This window comes from Clupea harengus, chromosome 9 (genome assembly GCF_900700415.2).
Source record: "Clupea harengus chromosome 9, Ch_v2.0.2, whole genome shotgun sequence".
Classification (NCBI taxonomy): domain Eukaryota; kingdom Metazoa; phylum Chordata; class Actinopteri; order Clupeiformes; family Clupeidae; genus Clupea; species Clupea harengus.
The window spans coordinates 4773299-4793027 of NC_045160.1; the positions used below are offsets into that span (position 1 = coordinate 4773299).

General features: G+C 45.0%; 2 protein-coding genes across 3 annotated transcripts; both read right to left on the reverse strand.

The window, feature by feature from the left end:
- Positions 1 to 9: 9 nt before the first annotated feature.
- On the reverse strand, positions 10 to 3656 carry LOC105890609 (THAP domain-containing protein 5-like). Of its 2 annotated transcripts, XM_012816654.3 has the most exons (5): positions 3468 to 3656; positions 2703 to 2895; positions 1581 to 2419; positions 1243 to 1429; positions 10 to 616 (listed from the first exon to the last, which is right to left on the reverse strand). In XM_012816654.3, the coding sequence occupies exons 1-5, from the start codon at positions 3542 to 3544 to the stop codon at positions 485 to 487; spliced, it is 1428 nt and encodes a 475-aa protein (XP_012672108.1). In that variant the 5' UTR covers positions 3545 to 3656; the 3' UTR covers positions 10 to 484. The 2 variants fall into 2 exon arrangements, with proteins under 2 accessions (XP_012672108.1, XP_031429002.1); XM_031573142.2 differs by lacking the exon at positions 2703 to 2895 and having other exon boundaries at positions 3468 to 3654.
- Positions 3657 to 4428: 772 nt separating this feature from the next.
- On the reverse strand, positions 4429 to 17473 carry ppp5c (protein phosphatase 5, catalytic subunit). Its single transcript, XM_012816653.3, has 13 exons — positions 17298 to 17473; positions 13779 to 14020; positions 12122 to 12269; positions 11618 to 11739; positions 11445 to 11510; positions 11161 to 11259; positions 10709 to 10814; positions 9042 to 9184; positions 8382 to 8469; positions 7803 to 7843; positions 6718 to 6896; positions 6404 to 6485; positions 4429 to 6094 (listed from the first exon to the last, which is right to left on the reverse strand). The coding sequence occupies exons 1-13, from the start codon at positions 17395 to 17397 to the stop codon at positions 6032 to 6034; spliced, it is 1479 nt and encodes a 492-aa protein (XP_012672107.2). The 5' UTR covers positions 17398 to 17473; the 3' UTR covers positions 4429 to 6031.
- Positions 17474 to 19729: the final 2256 nt, after the last annotated feature.

Sequence of the window (19729 nt, forward strand, 5' to 3'; positions counted from 1 at the left end):
GACAATCAATGTATTCTTCTGCTTTTAATTCTAACTTCATTCACAACAAAGCAAAAGGGAAGAGTTGTTGAGAGTAAAACAAAAAAATACATGTTCATTACTCACAGAAAACACAGAATACCAACTGTGCAGGCTCACAAAATATTCCACTCCACAATAGTCATATCTGGAGATTATATCTTTTTAACAGCAAGAGTAACAAAAGGTGCAAAATATATATATTCAGCCTGTGCATACTTTATTTCCATTGAGACTATGCTGTTCCGCAAAGAGGTTGGTGCAAGTGCTTAAGGGTAGCAAAAGAATATATGGGCACATTGCCATCAAATGGGAAATTTGAGGATTTTAATCATAACTATTAACGAATCAAAACATAACTAATACATAATATTCCTTGTAGCATTTCTATCTGTACATTTCATGATATTTTTGAGGATTGTGCATCACAGAGTATTACAGTGTAGAAAACTGTGCCAGTGTCATTTTATAAGTGCTGGTCCACTTCCTCCTCTTCTGTCTTCTGCTGGGCGTAAAGGTAGGCTGTGTTGTCGTCCCCATAGATGATGGCCACAGTCTCGCCCGCCTCGGTGACTGCCTCGCTGGTCTGAAGGTAAGCCTGGAAGAGACAAAGGGTTCTATTCACATCTCAAGATAGAGTGTAATCTACTGTATATGCAGATATCTATACCTGAATGAACAAATGTGTGATCTCACTATTGTGTATCCACCTGCTATGTGTATGCATACGTGTTGTCATTGTGTATAGTCTTTGTGACATAATTGCAGTTGCAGTGACAAGCATGCTACATCCAAATAATGCCATTTTTTGTCTAGCAACCTTTGCGTATGCTTTGCATATGATCACAATCTGAACCAGACCCCTACTGAAGCGCATCTATTCCATTCCAATCTCAACATATCTAGTGCATCTTTACAGACATTCCTGAACATGTTTTCTCCCTTACAATGCAACACATAACATTTCAATAAAAAGACTGTCCGACACAATAAGATTTAGTTTAATGTTGATAAAGCTTCGTTACCACTGATATTTAGTTAAACACTGTTGTGAAGAACTCGTCTCCACTTAGGGGAATTTTGTCCTGATTAACGACATTCACTAATAGGCTTCAGCATGACTTCATAATTGGTGCCACCTCACCAGAGGCCTTGGTGCTGTCACTGTATATGTGGAAAGCATGTTTGTTCTGCCCGTGGAGTGGTTCCTACTCTGCCCCTTACCCTCTCCAGCAGCTGGAGCCTCTCCTCATTGACCAGGTTTGTTTGCCTGAGCTGGCTCACTGTGGTCTCCAGCCCCAGCAGTTTGTCCAGGTGGCGCCGGTGCCTCTGCTGCAGCACCTTCACCTTCTTCTGCAGCTCGATGACGATCGCCTCCAGCTGCTCCTTGCTCAGGCTGTTCTTGTGGTAGCTGTGGGTGAGAAGCAAATGAAGGGTCAGTCTAATCATTGACAGTGATTCCAACAAGGTCATAAGGTTCTATAGCAATGCCTAAATGTCATATAATCAAATGTCTCCCCCGATCTAAACAGCATCGTTACCACCCTACTTTAACTCTTTACCGATGTTCTTCCAGTCGCTTTCCATGTAGTTCCACCCCATTCTCAGAGAGCCCATCCCCATCATCCTTCTCATCTTCCAGCCGCTCCAGTGTCAGAACCAGGGAGTCCGGAGAGGGAGGCATGTGCTTGGACACGATAGGGACAGTGGACACTATGGGCCGCGACCCAAGGGAGGATGAGAGCACAGTGTCGGGCGGGATGTTGACCAGAGCGGTTGGGCCGCTGGCTAGCACGTTAGGGATCGTCTCGAAGTACGCGATGAGCTGGACCCCGGGCTCCTCCTCCTCTTGGAATACCTCGGCCAGCTCCTCCACTTCAACAGTGGACACATTGTCGATTGTTAGCTCTGTGGGTTCTGGAGAGGCCTGGCTGCTGCATACACTGTCTGGCGCTGCTGTTGTTCTCTGCCCCTCAGATAGCATATCTCCTACAATCCCATCAGCCTCCACATCCTCCACAGGGGCTGAGGGAGTGTCCACAACATCGCTGGGCTCCCCCCCGGCAGCCATATTTGATCCCCTCACTGTCGGCCTAAATGCAACAGGGAAGTCCCCACTCAAAGCTGGAGCCGCCTCCAGCACAGGCAGGTGCCCAGGCGTCTGAAGAGACCCCATGGCACTCCTGATGTTGCTGGGGTCCAGCAGCACAGCCTCTCCAGGCTGGTCAGGGGTGACGGAGATGGTGTAAAGCTGCATGGTGCTCGCTGGGGTGTCCTGGCCTGAGCAGGCGCCAGGGGTTGAGGGCTCGGGATCTGACGGAGTGGCCAGTGCCATCGGCTTCTCACCACTGCTACGCGTACGCTTGGCTCGTCTTTCAAAGTGGTCTACTCCTTTGCGTTTCTAGAACGGGAAAATGTTTGAGAAACTGAGCATATTATATGGAGCATAACTGTAGTTACATTCAGGCTATGCACCCCCAGATGATAATTACCGATTACAAGCTGTATGGAATAAAAACTATATTCAGACGAATAAATAAGAATAGGATACTGTTACACTCTTGCCATTGTACACGTCATCAAATGTCAATGAATTATTACATTTGTACTAATTCATGTATCTATGTATTGTCTCATTGTTTTCTGTATTAATGCTTACAGAGTTCTACATCCATGTCACTTACTCCTTTGTTGCCAGACAAATCGAAAATGGTCGGAACAGCACTGCTGTCCAGGTAGCGGATGCCCCAGCGTACAGTGAAACAGGTCGGCAGAAAGTGCTCGTGACAGAGGTACTGGTGCCGTGACGGGCTCCAGTCTTCACGATCCATATTTTTCAACCAACTCTGCAGCCTGCCCGGGTCATGTAAGGGGAACCTGCAGATATCCAGGTATTTTCACTTTACACTAAGACGCTTTTTAAAGGTTTCAACCTACAGTTAGCCAGCCACTCAAGCAAGTTCTAGCATGTCGGCTTTGCCTGACATAATCCTAAATGTAGAGCGTAAACTATCTTTTTGTCCCTCGCCAATCAGTCTCAGACAGTGTTCTTTGATGGCCTCCCTCATCTGTTACTGAGGTCGGCCTGGTTGGTTGTTCTATCCAAGCCTATAGAGCGATAAAAGCTTAAGGACACCTTCACGAGGCAGACACATGGCTGAACACGATTCTGTAAACACTACTACTACAGGCGTATCCAAGGTTAAAGTGAGTATGAAGGCAGGACTATGAGTTAAAGCTTTAATGACAAGTGATTTCAACTGAATTGCAGTACAATGATATCGATTCCAATGAACATTTCGTTCGTTCATATAACCTATTATTTAAGTTAAATAGTAACCCACTGTAGTAGCTTTGTCACGGCTAACGTCAGCTAATGAGCTAGCTATGCTCTTGTTAAACAAATGGAAACTAGCTACATGCTGATGACAACATATATGTGCGCTTACTTATAGAAGCTTTTCTTCTCTGTCGTTGTGTTTCCAGAGTCATTCTTGCAGTTTGGGGCAGAACAATACTTCGGCATTGTAGACAACCTGACGGTTCAAATGCTCAAGGAGAAGACCTGACGCTGTTGGTTATGTTCAGGTTGTCACCCCAGCTGATTGAATAAAGTGACAGGGCTAAACTTCCCTCGTGCGAGCATGACGTAAAACGTTTGTCGACGTAATGACGTTTTACGTACTCGGATATGCATGGAAAACACGTCTTTAAAGGTGAATGCCAGGTATTTTACCAGACAATAGTTGATAAGTTGCATCTCGATACCGCTGATACTTCACACATCAATAAATTCAGTACAGACCAAATATTTCAGATGAGAATAATGTTCACAAAGGCGACACATCTAACTCCTTTACCTTGCAAATTGCCTGGTTTAAGTACAGCGCCTCACGTCCTTGAACATGCCATTCTGTAACTTAACCACCAGGGGTCATGATTAAGCGCGTCGTATTTAAAAATGTCATACCTACTGCTGAAAGATTATTGAAATCTCAGTGACTGAGAAAAAAACTTATTCACACACTCACTATGAAATAAAGTATGTAGTCTATATTACTATATACCACTTATATTTTCACCAAATTTTAAGTAAAAAAATCAGACCCATATGTGCACACATGCATTACTCATCCACTGTGAGGTAAGGCCTGTGAGTGGTGGTCTGCAGCCAACCTCTACTACCAGCAGATATGACCACAGAATACGTGACTGCTTTTGTTGGAACTCGGGTATATTTACTATAATGTTGATGAGCATCCTATTCTGTCCCTGACAAGAGGGTGACAGTCACTTCACTTCAGTTACTGTGTAGATGCATGTACAAGTTGATTGCACAAATTGTTCCACTCCAAGGTGTTTTTTCCCCACAAACAAGTAATATGAAGCAGAAATAATTAAACACACACATTTTTAAATCAATGGACTGGTGTTTTTTAATAACGTTTTTTTTTCCAAACATGTACACAGGATCTCATTTAATGTTACAGTATATATACATACACATTTGTGTATATATTATCTAAAAAGGGGAGCATGGGGATCGACTGCTGTGCGCTTTTGAAGAGACAGAGAGAGAGAGAATAGAAAGAGAGAGAGGAAGAGATAGATAGAGAAAGAGAGAGAGAGGAAGAGAGAGATAGAGACAGCGAGAGGGGGGGGGGGGGGGGGTGTCTCTGTGGACGTCTGCTCATTTGTCTTTAATGGGGTACATACACTGCCGAGGACACTGTTGAACACACACACATACACTGAGGGACAAGGAGCGTCATCGGTGCGTACTAAAATGAGATGAAAGAGGAAGAGGGCAGACGGTAAGGAAGAAGGGAGGGAGGGAGAGAGATGTGTGTGATAGCTGCCAACAGAACGGAGATGCACTGAGTGGTAATACTGTGTTGTTCCCACGAGCTGGTTCAGGGGGGAGAGGTGATAGTGCGAAGAACTGTTAAGTGCTACTACAAGACAGGTCAGTTCTTTGGACCTCTGCACAATTTGGATGTTTTGGCCTACTCTCACTCCCTCCACAAAAACTGGAGAATAAAATGTATATCTCGATGTGACAGAGAGCCCGGATAACAAAAAGAGAGGGGGACTGAGCCGAGTTGAAACCAGCTCTCGCGGATGACATTTGTGTGTGTGTCTAACATTCTCCTGAGATAACTTGGTCTTGCAACATTGAAAGCACAGGTTTATTTGAATTGCAGTCAATCGAAAAATGCTGGCAGCAAATTATGGCTCTGAAAACTACGGAATCACAGACACACATTACTCCATCTCTCTGCTGGGCTGGGTGGGGCTTCAGGCGAGCTCGGAACAGGATTAGACACAGGCGGGTGGATGTAGGGATGAGGGAAATGAGAAGGGTGGGGATCAGGGGGGGCGTTTAGGGGAAGGGGTCTGATATTTACTTCCCCATCAATCCAAATCGGATCTTTGGTACAATCCAGCTCTAGCTGTGCGACCTTACAGCTGAGAAAAATCAAGCCATGGAACCATTCAAAGCCTAGCAGCTCCAAACAAAGGCAGAAAAGAAGGGAGGGCAGATCAGAGACGAGAAAGACAGGCTGACTTTTCCACCCCCTCCATACTCTGGACCAGAGGGGCTATATTGACAAATAAGGGTAGGTTCCTATTTTGCCAACACATCTTGATAAGCACTCGGTCAACCCCTTGGCTACCCAGAACTGGCACCCCACTTCCTGAAACACAACAATATGTAAACTGAGTCCGGTATGTGTGTGTGCGCACCTTTGTCTATGTTGTTTTGTCTTTTGTGTGTGCACGTATGTGTGTGTGTTTGTGTGTATGCTAAAGACCCCACTAATACCAAACCTGGAATGAGTGTGTGTGTGTGTGTGTGTGTGTGTGTGTGACTACTGGCTGCAGGGACTGTCTGGGGGTTGGGTGGGGTGCGTTGGGGGGGGTCTACAGTGAACGGAGGAGAGCAGGTGACCAGCTGCTGACCAGCTGTGGATCAGCACACGGAGACAGACACGACCCGACGCGACGGCCTCTACATCATTCCCATCTGCATCAAGGTGTTGGCGTACGCCATGGGCTTGACATTCGGATGAGGCTGTAGGAGGAGGGAGAAGGAGAGGGGGAGAATAGACAAAGATCGTAAGCCATGTGATCTACGGAAGTACAACCAGCACATACAATTTACATACATACAAAAGCCACTCTACTTCTTTATCTGTAATTACTTTTAAATACATTTAACGTTCAAATTAAGAAAAAAACTATTCAATCACATCCACTGCATGATGGGGTAAATATCTTCTACTCTCACTAATAGAACAGTAAAGGCCTGACTGTCATTCGGACCAATCTGATAGGAGATCAATGAGGGGTTGCAGTCTGGTACTGATGCAAGGCCACTTACCACAGCATTGAACTGGTGAAACTCTGGCTTGAGGTCAGATCCCTTGAGGTGGATATAGGCTCCTTTATTTGCCATCTGGTCACTAGAGGGCAGCAAAGGGACTAGTTAGTGCAGGCAAAGGGAGATGAGTCTTTTTTTTTTTTTACAACAATAGAGGAAACGAACATCACACAGTTTTTGCCAGGCAACATGAGACACAATGAGCGAGAAATTGCATCAAACACAATGGGAGAGGCAAAAAAGAGAAATACTGCAAGAGACTGAACAGAAGTTGGAAAGCAGGCAAGACAGAAGTCCATGAGGCAGCGGCGTACCAGTAGTTGGGCGCTGAGAACACGGTGATGCACTTCCCTGAGTGGGTGATCTCGTAGCCTTCACCCTTGACCTCATGGCTGCGCACGATGTAGTCCAGCTTGTTCTGCTCCAGGAAGCGCTGCGTCACGTCCGGCCCGAACTGGCAGCTCACGCCCCTCTTACTGATGGAGCGGCCGTTCTGCAGGAGGAGGAGGAAGAGGAGGAGGAAGAGGACAAGGCAGGTTTATTTAACACAAATCATTCATATGGATCAGTGCGGAAGTGCTTTACAAATGAGCAGATACAATAATGCAGAAAAATTTAATATTAAAATGGAAGCTACAAGAATGTTAATAAAAAGTAAAAAAGTAGAGTGCTAACAAACAGTTTGGTCTTAAGTTTAGATTTAAAACTGGCTGCAGTTGGAGCATCGTTGATTCCAGAGCTGAGCAGCAAAGCACCTACAAGCTGCTTCACCAGGTTTAGTTCTGGCAGTGATCTGAGGGGTCTAGCAAGTGTGTACCACTGAATATATTAAATGTCATTTGGTCATCCGGTCCCTTTCAGTGATGTATAAACAAGCACCAGTGCTTTACGGTCAGTTCTGTGACTTACTGGAAGCCAGGGTAGGGACTTCAGTAGTGAAGTAATGTGGTCAGTTATTTTTGTAGAAATGTTGTACAAGCTAAAGCGGCAGAGTGAAATAAACTGAAGAAATTCTGCTCCCACACACACACACACACACACACACACACACAGAGTAGCCCGCTTACACACAAACGAAACAAGTAAGAACACACACAAGTAGCACAGCACATCTACCATGCCCTCATTCTCTAACACACAGCAACAAAAACACACATATACACATGCGTGCGCACACACACACACACACAGAGTAGCCCGCTTACACACAAACGAAACAAGTAAGAACACACACAAGTAGCACAGCACATCTACCATGCCCTCATTCTCTAACACACAGCAACAAAAACACACATATACACATGCGTGCGCACACACACACACACACACACACACACACACACACACACGCGCCTGTGTGACAGGTGAGCAGGAGAGGTGAGAAGGAGCAGACACTAACCTGAGGCTGAGGGTCGGACCACAGGAGATCACACATAGGACCTGTAGAAGAGGGAGGGGGGAGGAAGAGGAGAAAAACAGAGGAAGAATTGGATTAGAGGAAAGGAGGTGACCGCAAGGCGAAGGGAGGAAGAGGAAGGGAGGTGAGCAGAGGAGGAGAAGAAACACAGGAGGAGAGGAGAGATGAAGAAAAGAGGAGGAGAAGGGGAAAGGAGGAGAGGAGAGGAGGAAGAGAGGAGAGAAAAAGACAGAGGATGAAGACAAGCCAAATTCACAAACACTTCCACCAGTGTCAATACTGCATTGCAAAACATCCTTCACATGTGATTGATGTTACTGCTGATGAGACAGCTTTGGCAATCATGACAAAAGCTGTTGACGTAAAAACAAAGTCAGGCGAGGTGTGGAGTAGAAATCACGCTAAGCATAAATCCTACACCAGCAGCACGGGGCGGATGATTTTGCGGTGACTTATGTCTGTCAAGTCTACAAAAATGTTTCACAACAGCAGGCTGGCAGGTAAAAGCCAGAGACTTGCTGAGGCGTGTGGAAGGATTTGGGATCTCGTCCGTAAACCCACCGGAGTCTGGTGGCTGTCTGTTCCTCTCAATTTTCCGGAGGTCGTCCAGGGTGACTCCATCCTCACTGAACAGGCCTCCGTGCATCACCTGGGAAAACCCCCCAACACACACACACACACTTTTTTTTACACCAACACGTCTCATGGTGACTCACCAGGGCATATCACTCTATCCTTGTGGGTTTTCAGAGATAGAGAGAGACAAACACTAGCCCAAAGCAAAACATTCCTCACAAAAGATCCACAAAGCAATGATATCAAGTTGCACAATTCAACATCAGGGAAGGAACCACTCCCTATGCTCAACTGATTCATGATTATGCAATACTATACTCAGTCATCATTTCACGTCAGGAAGTAACAGACACTATTAGCCTGAGAACTTGATATCAGTGATAAAATAGGAACTGTTGAAAGTTAGTGATACAAGGAATTCATATTTAGAAAAATTAAATATTTAAAAATATACCTCTGTGTGAAAAGAGGGGGGCAGAGAAAGATGCTTTTAGGATAGAGTGAAGGGTACCAAAAAAAACACAAAGCAAAAAATTGCCAAGCAACAGAGAGAGAGAGAGAGAGAGAGAGAGAGAGAGAGAGAGATATAGAGAGAGAGAGATAGAGAGAGAGAGAGAGAGAGATATTGTCTGGTGGAAAGCTCACCAGCACTTTGCCGTTGATGCACTGTGCGAGTGGCAGCCACTGGAAGACCTCACTGAAAAGCTGGAACATCTGCGCTGTATACTTGGCCTTCACTTCGCCCTCGAAGCCGTACATTTGGTTCATATTGTCCGTCTCGTGGTTACCTGGGCAACAGACACATCTGTGAGCATAACGCACACACAAGAACAGTCCAGTAGTTTGCAACACTTGAGTCAGAAGATTACCGATGTCCTAAACAGCCTGGAGTCTAGTCCGCAAACCTTGATGCACAGTTAACAGTCACTTATGATTCATGACTCCCTCCAGGAATATGCAATTGTGCTAATTCAAGAATTTCTCGCAACACTTGCAATTTTCTTTAATTCCTGTAATATTTCCGCAAAAAAAAAAAATCTAAATGATCGAGAGATAAAAATCTTCCATTATTCGCAATCTCTTTCACCAATGTTCCAGCAAGCGTAACCCTAGTATAAAATCTGCCACAGCATCCAATCACGGTCCAGGCATGTGTTATCATTAACACACCACATGGCATGCTCTGCAGCTCCCTGGAATGTCATGTTGGCGATAGCAGATCATCTCTTAATAACAGAAAAGTTCAGGGCAAAAAAGAATCCTCAATTCGGAACATTAGTGGGGGCAACGTGTGTGTACATGTGTGTATCTTTCCAGCGTGTATGTGTGTGTGTTTTCTTACTGCAAGATTAAGCCTATTTAAATCGGAAGTCTTTACAGATGTTACTGTCACCAATGATCAGAGATTTTAACTATCATAAAAACCTATCATACGCCTAACAATTTTTTTGTACATCTTCCACAGCAAATTCAGTCATCTTTGGCCACAAGTATAACAACAAACCCTTGCCAGATCCTGGTGGGCCTGATTCATTATTCTGTCAAGGTGCTTTTCACTCAAGGTTTGCTTGAACATAAGCAAGTGCCTACTCCCCAAATTGTCCTTCTGCCATGGTAGTGTCTATACAATTTGGAAAACATGCCTTCAGTCTGCTCTCTACAAGTGATCTGGCCTTGACATGTTAATATCAAGTTTGTTCTTGCAAACTGAATTAGAGCCGCTGGGTGAAAAAAAAAAAAAAAAAAAAAAAGAGTTGTCTGCACTCAAGTTAATGAAGTAATGAAGCCTATTTTGGTATCCACCAAGCATCCAGACCACACTTTCAGCTTAATTCAATGGATGGTAATTCCCTGAATGTGGTAACATTGTACAACAGTAAGCAGACACCCCACGTTTTAAAGAGGACTGTAGCCAGCATAGAAGCCAGCATACTCTCCCCAGGGTTCACTTCTGAGCCCTAAAATCAATGTGAGTTAAAGACAACCTGGTGGCTTGCTAAAACACCTGTTAAGCTTAAAAATGAGATGTGTTGGTCTACTTTTCAATTCAATTAAAGGTGCAGTGTGTAGGATTTAGCAGCATCTAGTGGTGAGGTTGCAGATTGTGATTAGGTCAAATATTCTGTACAACATACTAAGGCCTGGATATAGTCTGCATCACATACTACAGCCCAGAGTCTGCATAGTATACTACAGTCTTCATTCTAAACTACAGTACAGGCCTTAAATTAAAGCCCATCTAGTAGTGACTGTCAGCTGGGCATCAGGAATAGACACCGAAGGCCTCTGGCCAAGACAGCAGTGTGACTCACCCCTCAGCAGGAAGAAGTGGTCGGGATAGAGCAGCTTGAAGCCGAAGAGTGTGACGATGACCTCCACGGAGAAGGAGCCGCGGTCAACAAAGTCCCCATTAAACAGCTGTGGCACCAGGGTCAAGGAGCATTACTGCAGCATTAAATGCCAGTGACATGCAAGCCATTCAAACCGATACGCTTTTTACTCTTTCCTCTAAAGTTTCTTTTTACAGTCTACAATATACTGGATATGCCCAAATGGAAATGGGATGATATTCCTGTGAAGAGCCAGATGTGAAAGGAAATACTATGCACATCAAAACAAACAATAAACTAAGAAATCAACGACATCTTATCAACTCCGGGGGGGGGGGGGGGGGTGTTCTAAGGCAGATAGTAATGGCCATGTGCTGTGGAGAACATGCAGAGCTGAGAGATGCGTAGTGTGTTCCTGCGTGAGGAAAGGATACGTAGATGTTGGTCTCAGATGGTAAACCATTCAGCTCAAAAATGTGGAGGAGGTCATAGTACTGACCATGTGTGTCCCCGCAAATGGTCATTTTCTCTGTCTGTTGGAGGGAGGGAAATAGAGAGAGGGAGAATGAGCTTGCTGTACCTGAGTAAAGGATACAATGACACGATGATGAAAAATATGCAACCAGACAACAACAAACTTGTACAGGTTTGAGGACATACAACCGCCAGGGTGGATAAATGGCAAACATGAGCTCCACATCTATACGGGTGTTCCTACCTCTTTAAGTGTAATCTCAACAAGACTAGGAAGCTTGGATAAAAGCTCTTTAGCTTGGATCAGCATCTGCAACAGGGACATTTTATGAGATTTAGAACAGTCTGACATTGACTTACATGAATATGTGAAAGGGCCTGAGTTAAATATGCAAACTGTAGGATTAACATGTGTACCTGGTAGGCACACTTTCTGTGCAACTTCTTCTGGTCCTTAAACCAGGCCATCAGGTCCTTCATGAACTTCATCGTGACATTCCCCTCCTCTAGTTTGGGGCCTGTGTACTCGTCCTCAATCGCTGTGAGACAAACAGGACAGGAGGACAGTTGATGACACCGTTAAGACAAATGGACATGGGACATAACAGTTTCCCTCTCCATTTAGAAAAAGTCATTAGGCCCACCACAGTCTTTGCCTTGGGTTAAAATCCACAGCAGACTATAATAAAAAATGTGTTCTTGCTCAGGCTCTTTGCTAAGTAGACAAAGAAACCTCACAAACTAGTCATCAGGACCATAAGAATTTCTTCACTGCCCTACCATACCCACAGATGTTAGTTTTAATGTGCGTCATTCACACTCGGTTTCCAACTGAGAAAGAAACCACATGCAAACACACACACACACACAAACAGCCCCCTGACACCCCCTCTAGATTGCCTGAGGCCGGAGATGACTCACTCATGTTTTCAATGTCTAGGGAGTCGACCACCGATCTCTTGAGCTCGTCACCGGCAATAGCCCTCTCGAAGGCCTTCTGTTTCACAATCTTGTTGCACTCCTGGTACTTCATCTTGGCATCCTTGTCGTTGGGCCTCACCCTCACTACCTGTGACAGGGAAACAAACAAAGCGGCAAACTCTTATTTTCAGTGAAGCCTTTCGGGAATCTTTGCTGACTGAAAAGTGAGGTGGGAATTAAAGACCAATCGGACGTTTCTTTCTCTACAACTCATTAATTTTCAGACACCTCAACAGCTGGGAATCTATGTGACGTGTTTGTTTTACGCTAGTCGTTTTACACCTCCTTCCATTCATCCAACCACATCCCCACAACTGTTTTAGTTCTCTCTCTTTAGTAGTACTAAATTACCCCACCATCATTAAGGCCTAAGGCACTAAAAAGTGAGCCAAACAACTATTTAAAAAACTCATGTCCTACTGTGGCCCCGGAGGGGTATAGAGGCAAGCACATGACTGACTCTAAACATTATGTCTGTATGTCGTAATGTGCCCAACTTCAACAGCGACTAGATGGAGAGGTTTCCTTGCCCTGGAATGCAAAGGCACATATTATAACTTGTTTTCAAATCAGATTTCCTTCTCTGTCATACACAAACACACAAAGCCACAGAATTACTCACAGAGAATTATACACATCAAACGATACTTGTATGAAAACATGTCCCAACTATCTCTCTCTGTCTGTCTGTCTGTCTGTCTATGTGTCTCGCTCTCCAACACACACACACACACACTCCAAACCAGCCGTACATAACTAGTGTTGCACGCATATTAAAAGCAATCATGAGTCATACTCCAGTCTTCATCAAGGCCACCAGTTCCCCTCAGGGGGGCATGAGGACACATGGCCCTGTCACTCCAGCTGCACCTGGCCCTCTCACAGAGCATGGGTGTGTCCCGTGGGCATGCATGAATATGTGTGTGTGAGCATCCAAGTGTGTGTGTGTGTGTGTGTGTGTGTGTGTGTGTGTGTGTGTGTGTGTGTGTAGCCTTCATACCAGAGCAAATGTATTTATGATCATCCACCAAAAGGAGGATGACTAACTCCTCAAATCACAGAGTGGTATCTATACGAGTGTGTGTGCATGAGTGAGCATGTGTTTATGTGAGCATGTTCATGTGTGTGACAGCATGTGTGTGAACATTTTTGTGGATACGAACAGCCTCCGCTTTATAGCATGTGTGTGTGAATATTAATGCTCTGCCACCAGTGGGCTTGGAAGGCAGCGGAGGCTAAATTAGCGGAGCCTCACATGCTGCCTCTCAGCTCTCCAAGCGGTTCTCACAGGCCTCCTCAGCAGCTTAGCGTGCTAATCCCTGGCCATGGCCCTGATCGAGGACACATCGCCGCTCTACACCTCTAGGATGCCCTTCATCAACACCTCACGCCCTAGTCCCACTCCATCATCACTTCTTTCCTTAGACTCAGTACTGGTTTTGGTGAGGGGTGGAAGCAGCAGTAAAGCACTGTTGTCACTGGGTCAATCAGAACAAGAGTCGTCCTCCAAAGGATCTCTCCCAGATCTCGCTACTTCACCGCTCGTACTGACCACGTAACTCTCACTTCTCGGTTACGCGCCGCAGCTTCCACTCACCGTCTCGTAGTCCTTGAGGGCAGCCTTGAACTTGCCCAGTGCCATGTTGGAGGTGGCCCGCCTGTAGTACCCTTTGATGTAGTTCTTGTCCACCTCCAGGGCGCGCGTGGCGTCGGCCAGAGCGTAGCCATAGCACTCGGTGCGCAGGTACGCCAAGCTGCGGTTGCTGAAGAAGATGGCATTGGCAGGGTTCAGCTCGATCGCCTCCGAGTAGTACTTGATTGCGTTCTCATAGTCTTTCTCTGGAAAACACAAAGGGCAGGTGAGGCCATCCTGAAAATGATGTTGATCTGGAGTAACACGTCTGACCACATTTTTTTTGCCATTGCAAATGTATCCATTGCCTACTCTTACGGGCTAATAGAATAGCCTAAGACGTAAGGCAAATACTGATGGCAGTTCTGGGCCCGTACTCTAAAAGCATTTACTTACCACTAAGTCACATTAAAAGTTTCTAACTAAATCTTATTAACAAAGCTGATGAGATCAACTTTAACTAAGTAACTAAAGGTTTAAAAATTAAAAACTCTAATTATTTTTAGGAGTTTGTCCTGGTTTTGATAGCATAGGCAATAAAACCTTAACTAGATAACGTTGTTAGCCAACAGCTAGAAAGCTGCTTTAAAAATGGACAAAAAGGCTGTTTTCAAGAATTAAAAGCAGAGGGTTAGCTGGTACAGGTCCAGTGAGACACATGGCAGTCACAAACCTCTGTCCCAGAAGTGCTTTGCCTTACATATGCAAAGCACCTGCAGCTGTAGGTATTTGTGCACACTGACAGCATGCCGACTCAGAACAAATGCTGGTAGGCAGGGTAGCACCCACAGTGTCAGTCTAAATTGTGCATTCAATACTGAATAAGATGTCGGTCACTGCATAATAAACATGAACCTAGTCCAACACATAGGCTACAAGATTGCAGCAGTCACCACACCATCTTTCTGTCCTTTGGGCTGGCATTTCTGAACAGACTGCTATGCATAATTTAATATTTGTGTAATAAACATCAACAGCTTTCATGAGTTTGTCAGTGCTGTTATTCTGCATCACAGCCTCATAATTACAAAGTCAATATCTAATCTACAGTCTGGGACCCCCATTATGCAAATTCGTGCCAACCTGTCCTTCCCAATGACAGAGCACCTCAGACAAGCTTTATGTAAGCATACAACAAGGGCTTGGTGTTGTATCATAATCCCTTGAGGGGAGGGCATTTACGACCCTTTATCTTAATCAGACATGATATCTTATCTACTTGCCTTAATGCAACAAGCTCTGCAACTAACATCTCTGCACCACCCCTAATCACTAAACTCTGACTGCCCAGGTCACCCCTACATGGATTTACAATACAAATACACAATTAATCATTTGTGCTCTGTGAGGGGCCAGGGAGAAGAGGTTCTCTTTAAATAAACAGGCCTAAAACAACAGACAGTCACACAAGCACAAAGACAAACAAGCGCTGAACATGACGGCGAGTGCACACGTGTGATGCATCTTATTCTCTGTGTTTTTCGGGATGACCCGAGTGCCACAATGATTCGCACTGAGACTCCAAGGTATGAGCACAGGCAAACAGTTGCCCTGACCAGCGAGGGAGAATGCTGCCGCAGGAGTGGGTGATGACATCGCGCTGTGACAGAAGTGAAGAACAAGGTCTTTATCTTGAAGCAATGTTTAACTAAATTTAAATCACAATCTTGAATAGATAAGTACTGTGCTTGCCGCCGTTGTATCGAGATAATAATAATGTGCCGGAAATAATTGCGATACTAAACTGCATCTATTTTTTCTCCCACCTCTAGTTTTCATCCATCAAGAAAATGACAATTCATGAGAATGAGTGGTGTGCGGATGGCCCAGTAGTTGTACACAAATGAAACCATGGCAATTATATGGTCCTTAATGGGCCTCAGCTAAACTGTCATTTATGCATAAAATAAAGTTAAAGTGCAAATTCACCCCCAGCTCTGAGCGCAACTCCACCCACTGCATAATTTGGAAAAATGCTAAGAAGCAGGCAAGGGCCTGAAACTTTATAAGACTGAGTGTCTATAAATATCATGATGTAGAACAGTTGACTGTACTTCAGCATCAGCCATGCGAGATTCAGGATGATTTTAAACAGTAGATGGCGTGTTGAGCCATTTTCTCCTTTTTTTTAGCTGTTTTTAATGGAATTTTGTCAATATTAAACTCCAGCATTGATGTGTTCAGTCATATTTAGTTTACAGCTATAAAAAAAGAACACATTTTGCAGCTAACCGACAAGACCTATTATGGATGCATAACACAAAAGAGTTAAGACTGGTTAATTCACTAAAATTCTGATACATTTCTCTCAATGTTACATCAAGAGCATGTCGAAAACACCATATAGATGAAACCAATTAATGTAATTATATCTGAAAAATCATTACAAACTCCTCGAGGAAGATCCAGTGTCTCCTCTGCCTCTTATGTAATTGGGCCTTTCCAACGATTTGCCTTGCTTGGTGAAAGCACACATACAGAAACGTTCTGTAGTCACATTCAAGAGCCTGCCCTTGTATTTCTTTGGGATTAACGTCACTGTTTAAAAATGCAACGCATCTTGCGACTAGACTTTGTACAGAACGACGTAAAACCATGCCTACAAAAATAAACATTAACAACTCGAGTCACCGCCTATAGCATCGCGGGAAGATGGCTTGGCTTTTAGCAATGGCAATCTTCAATGCTAGTGGGTTAAGTGGGTTGGCATTGCTGGGTACTAGTGATTAGCCGGTGGCTATGGCTAACGTGTAATTCAGCTATTTCTTAGGCTAATATGACTATAAGTTGTCTGTATCAAAACACTTATTTTACAGCCAGCCATGACAACGCTAACGAATCCGGGGGTGGGTCAGTTTGTATTGTATAGGACAGTCATCAGCCTACGTTACTTCAAATGACAATCTTCAGCTTTTGGCAATAAATAACTTGACATCGCCTCTAGCTATCTAGCTGTTCGCGCCGACTCAGAGGATGGCTTAGGGGCTCGTGTCTAAACTTGAAACGCGTGTTAGCCAGGTAACATTTCCAAATAAGTGTTCGAGAGGTAGCTCGAAGTCTTAGCTGACGTTGGTTGAGTTTTAGCAACACCGATTAATTCAGCGCCCATGATATCCCATATCTTTACCAGTCCCTCCACACAGGTTTCCGCCAAGGAGATTAATTGTGATGCTATGTACTTTAACATCTAGCCCGATAGGCTAGCAAGTTCACGGTTGGATCTGTGGCATGGGATTTGTGTAGCGCGCGTCCCTCACCCATCTGGCTAAGCAGAGCTGAGATAGCTAAGCGCCTCTGCAGTGTGCAGTGTGCAGCCTGGCATTAGCTTGCTACTGCTAGATGGCTAAGCTACCGGCTTCATGTGCTAGAATCTTCCACTGTACTAAGACATGTGGCACCGACTTTTCGCAGAACGCAGGGGCGTCCAAATATAATAATCAAGTAGCAGTTCTGTTACGACAACATGCGTTTACTTGGCATTACCTTTAAAGTAATTATTCGCCTTCTCCTTGAGTTTATCAGCATTGGCATTCCGTTCCTCCTCCGCCATCTTCTCACTGCCGCTATCCGTCACGCTTGCCATTGCCGTTGAGGGCACGGTCGCAAACTCTACGGTGAGAAGACACCAATTGTCGCAAATCTTTTCGTTTGTAGACCTCTCATGCTGCAGTAAAGAGGACAGAGGGCCTGCTTCTTCATAGTTGAAATGTCTACTAAATGTAAATCGCACACGTGTACCTCAAAATGTGTTTGTAACACGTGTATAAGAACATTAGGGTACTTAATTTTTAATTGTATTATTATTATTACTATTATTTTATTATCATCGCCTTTTACTTAAGATTACATGACCTGATGGTTTTCCGTTATTGTGTGCATGGCCAACGACGCTATACTTCATATGCTCATGTACAAAATAAAGCTTTGTTTTAGAAGTTTACTGAATCTTGTAATATTCTCAAGTATCCTTTAGGGGGCACTCCAACCCTAAACATTTTACACTATGACCCAACAGCATTCAGCAGCTTTATCAATTACTTTCATGACTTTCAATACAATATATATCATGTCATTATGAGCATTTTCTACTCTGATGTATGGTCTAGTCATTTTCTTTTCAATAAGACAAAGTGTCACCTATACAAACAGCTCTTCCCCTTGCTCCTTCACCTTCTCTTAGCCCTGCACCCTGTTGATTGAGCCCACCTCCCTTCCTGTCTCTCAGTGATCTGGCTTCCTGTCATCAACTGTGGTATATGGGCTTGTGGGAAGCCAGAGCTGGGCGAGCAGGGGACCGATAAAGGGTACAGGTGCCTCTATAACCTTACTCACAAAGACATGTCATCTGACACACTCTACCCTCACCGGGTGTTTGTCGAAAAACAACACGCAAACCTTAAACAGAAACACACCAGCATGCGGATTTCATACAGCACAAAAACAAGCTGTTTACTATGTGCTGGACTAAGGGACTTTTTTTTTAATATGAGTGAGGTTTGCGGTTAGATAAACAGCCCTCAGCTGAAATACCCTTGGACCTGACAGCTCTGGGAAATGTCCAGTCTTCAGGAATGCCTTTCTTCCCTGTCCCACACAATGAAGCGAGCTGAGTCAGTAAGACGATGATTTATACAACTTTTACTCTTTTAACACTCATCCCATAACCACGTCTTTACCATGTCTTTGAGCTGGTCGGGCTGGTGGATGAGGGGTGTTGCGCAGGGGTTTGGGGGGAGAGACAAACTTCTGACACAGAGGATATTTCTCCCGTCTCTGTCTGGCCATCTGACTCATTGGGGGCATCCCACAACGGTGAGCAAGTGAACGAGCAAGGGGAAGACGGACTAATGAGGCCGGCCGTGATTCACGACTACCTCCTTGAGCCACCCTGGAGGAAGTGAGGTGAGCGTGCGTGCGCCAGCCAGTGTGAGTGAACTTTCACTCATCGTGCACTCTCTGAATGAGTGTCCCTCCCTGATGACCTCATGAGCTTTAATCCATCCCTCCTGGGGGAGAGAAGTCATCACACACTGACCTGGCACACTGCATTAACCGGGGAGCCTCAGGGGGTGAAGAGAGGTGGTAGGGATGAGAGGAAGGAAGCAGGAAGGGCACCAGAAAACTAGAGCAACAAGAGGAAATGTACCCAGACAGAAAGGTCTGCTGACCAGAACTATTTGCCGAGCAGGGAGAAAGAATGAGACAGAGTGGGAGAGACAGAGTGGGTGGAAGACCTAGATGCAATCCCTGAGAGCAAACTGACAGTGGATAAGGAGCTCCGACAGAGAGGGAGATGGAGAGAAATGGCTTCTCTCCTGGGTGCGAGATGCACGAATTTGGGATTTGCGGGGTCCTGAGAAAGTTTAAACATGCACAAATGGTTTACAGCCATGCTAGCGGTATGGGAGGGATAGAGGACTAGATGGCTAAAGGTCGAGGGAAAGTGAGTGACGTTCCAGACCTCGGAGCCAGCCAGCTATCTGAATTAATGTTCACAGAGGGTAAAGTGTTTTTTTTCTCCTCTAAAATTAAAATAGCCTCCCCGTCTTGTATGAGTGTATCTTTGTATGTGTGCACATGTTTGTGAGCGTGCGTGTGTCTGTGCATATGGTCCCACACAGTACAATCACTGGCCGCCCACTCCTTCACACACACAAACACAGACACACACACACACAGGCGCACGCGCGCACACATACACTCACACTGTTTGAGAGTGAAACTTTTCCTCTCAGGCCCCTGCTCCGTGACCCCCACCATGTCCATGTTGGATTGTCAGGATGATAAGCAAGTGGCCCTGGTCTTGCCTAAGTGTGCGATGATGACTGTATCTCTTCTCCCCTTGCACTAATGAGCCATTGGCTAGAGGCTCACTGCTGGAGGTCTGGCCTGGGTAGAGGGACACTTATTACTAA

What these genes read in the sequence shown, in the direction of transcription:
- LOC105890609 (XM_012816654.3), bottom strand. Translation starts at nt 3,544, where the DNA reads ATGCCGAAGTATTGTTCTGCCCCAAACTGCAAGAATGACTCTGGAAAC. An exon ending in GAGAAGAAAAGCTTCTATAA is followed by an intron (nt 2,896 to 3,467) that starts GTAAGCGCACAT and finishes GGATATCTGCAG; the next exon opens with GTTCCCCTTACATGACCCGG. An exon ending in AAGCGACTGGAAGAACATCG is followed by an intron (nt 1,430 to 1,580) that starts GTAAAGAGTTAA and finishes TCTCACCCACAG; the next exon opens with CTACCACAAGAACAGCCTGA.
- ppp5c (XM_012816653.3), bottom strand. Translation starts at nt 17,397, where the DNA reads ATGGCAAGCGTGACGGATAGCGGCAGTGAGAAGATGGCGGAGGAGGAA. An exon ending in GCATCAACGGCAAAGTGCTG is followed by an intron (nt 8,470 to 9,041) that starts GTGAGCTTTCCA and finishes GGGTTTTCCCAG; the next exon opens with GTGATGCACGGAGGCCTGTT. An exon ending in CAGACAGCCACCAGACTCCG is followed by an intron (nt 7,844 to 8,381) that starts GTGGGTTTACGG and finishes CCTCTTCTACAG; the next exon opens with GTCCTATGTGTGATCTCCTG.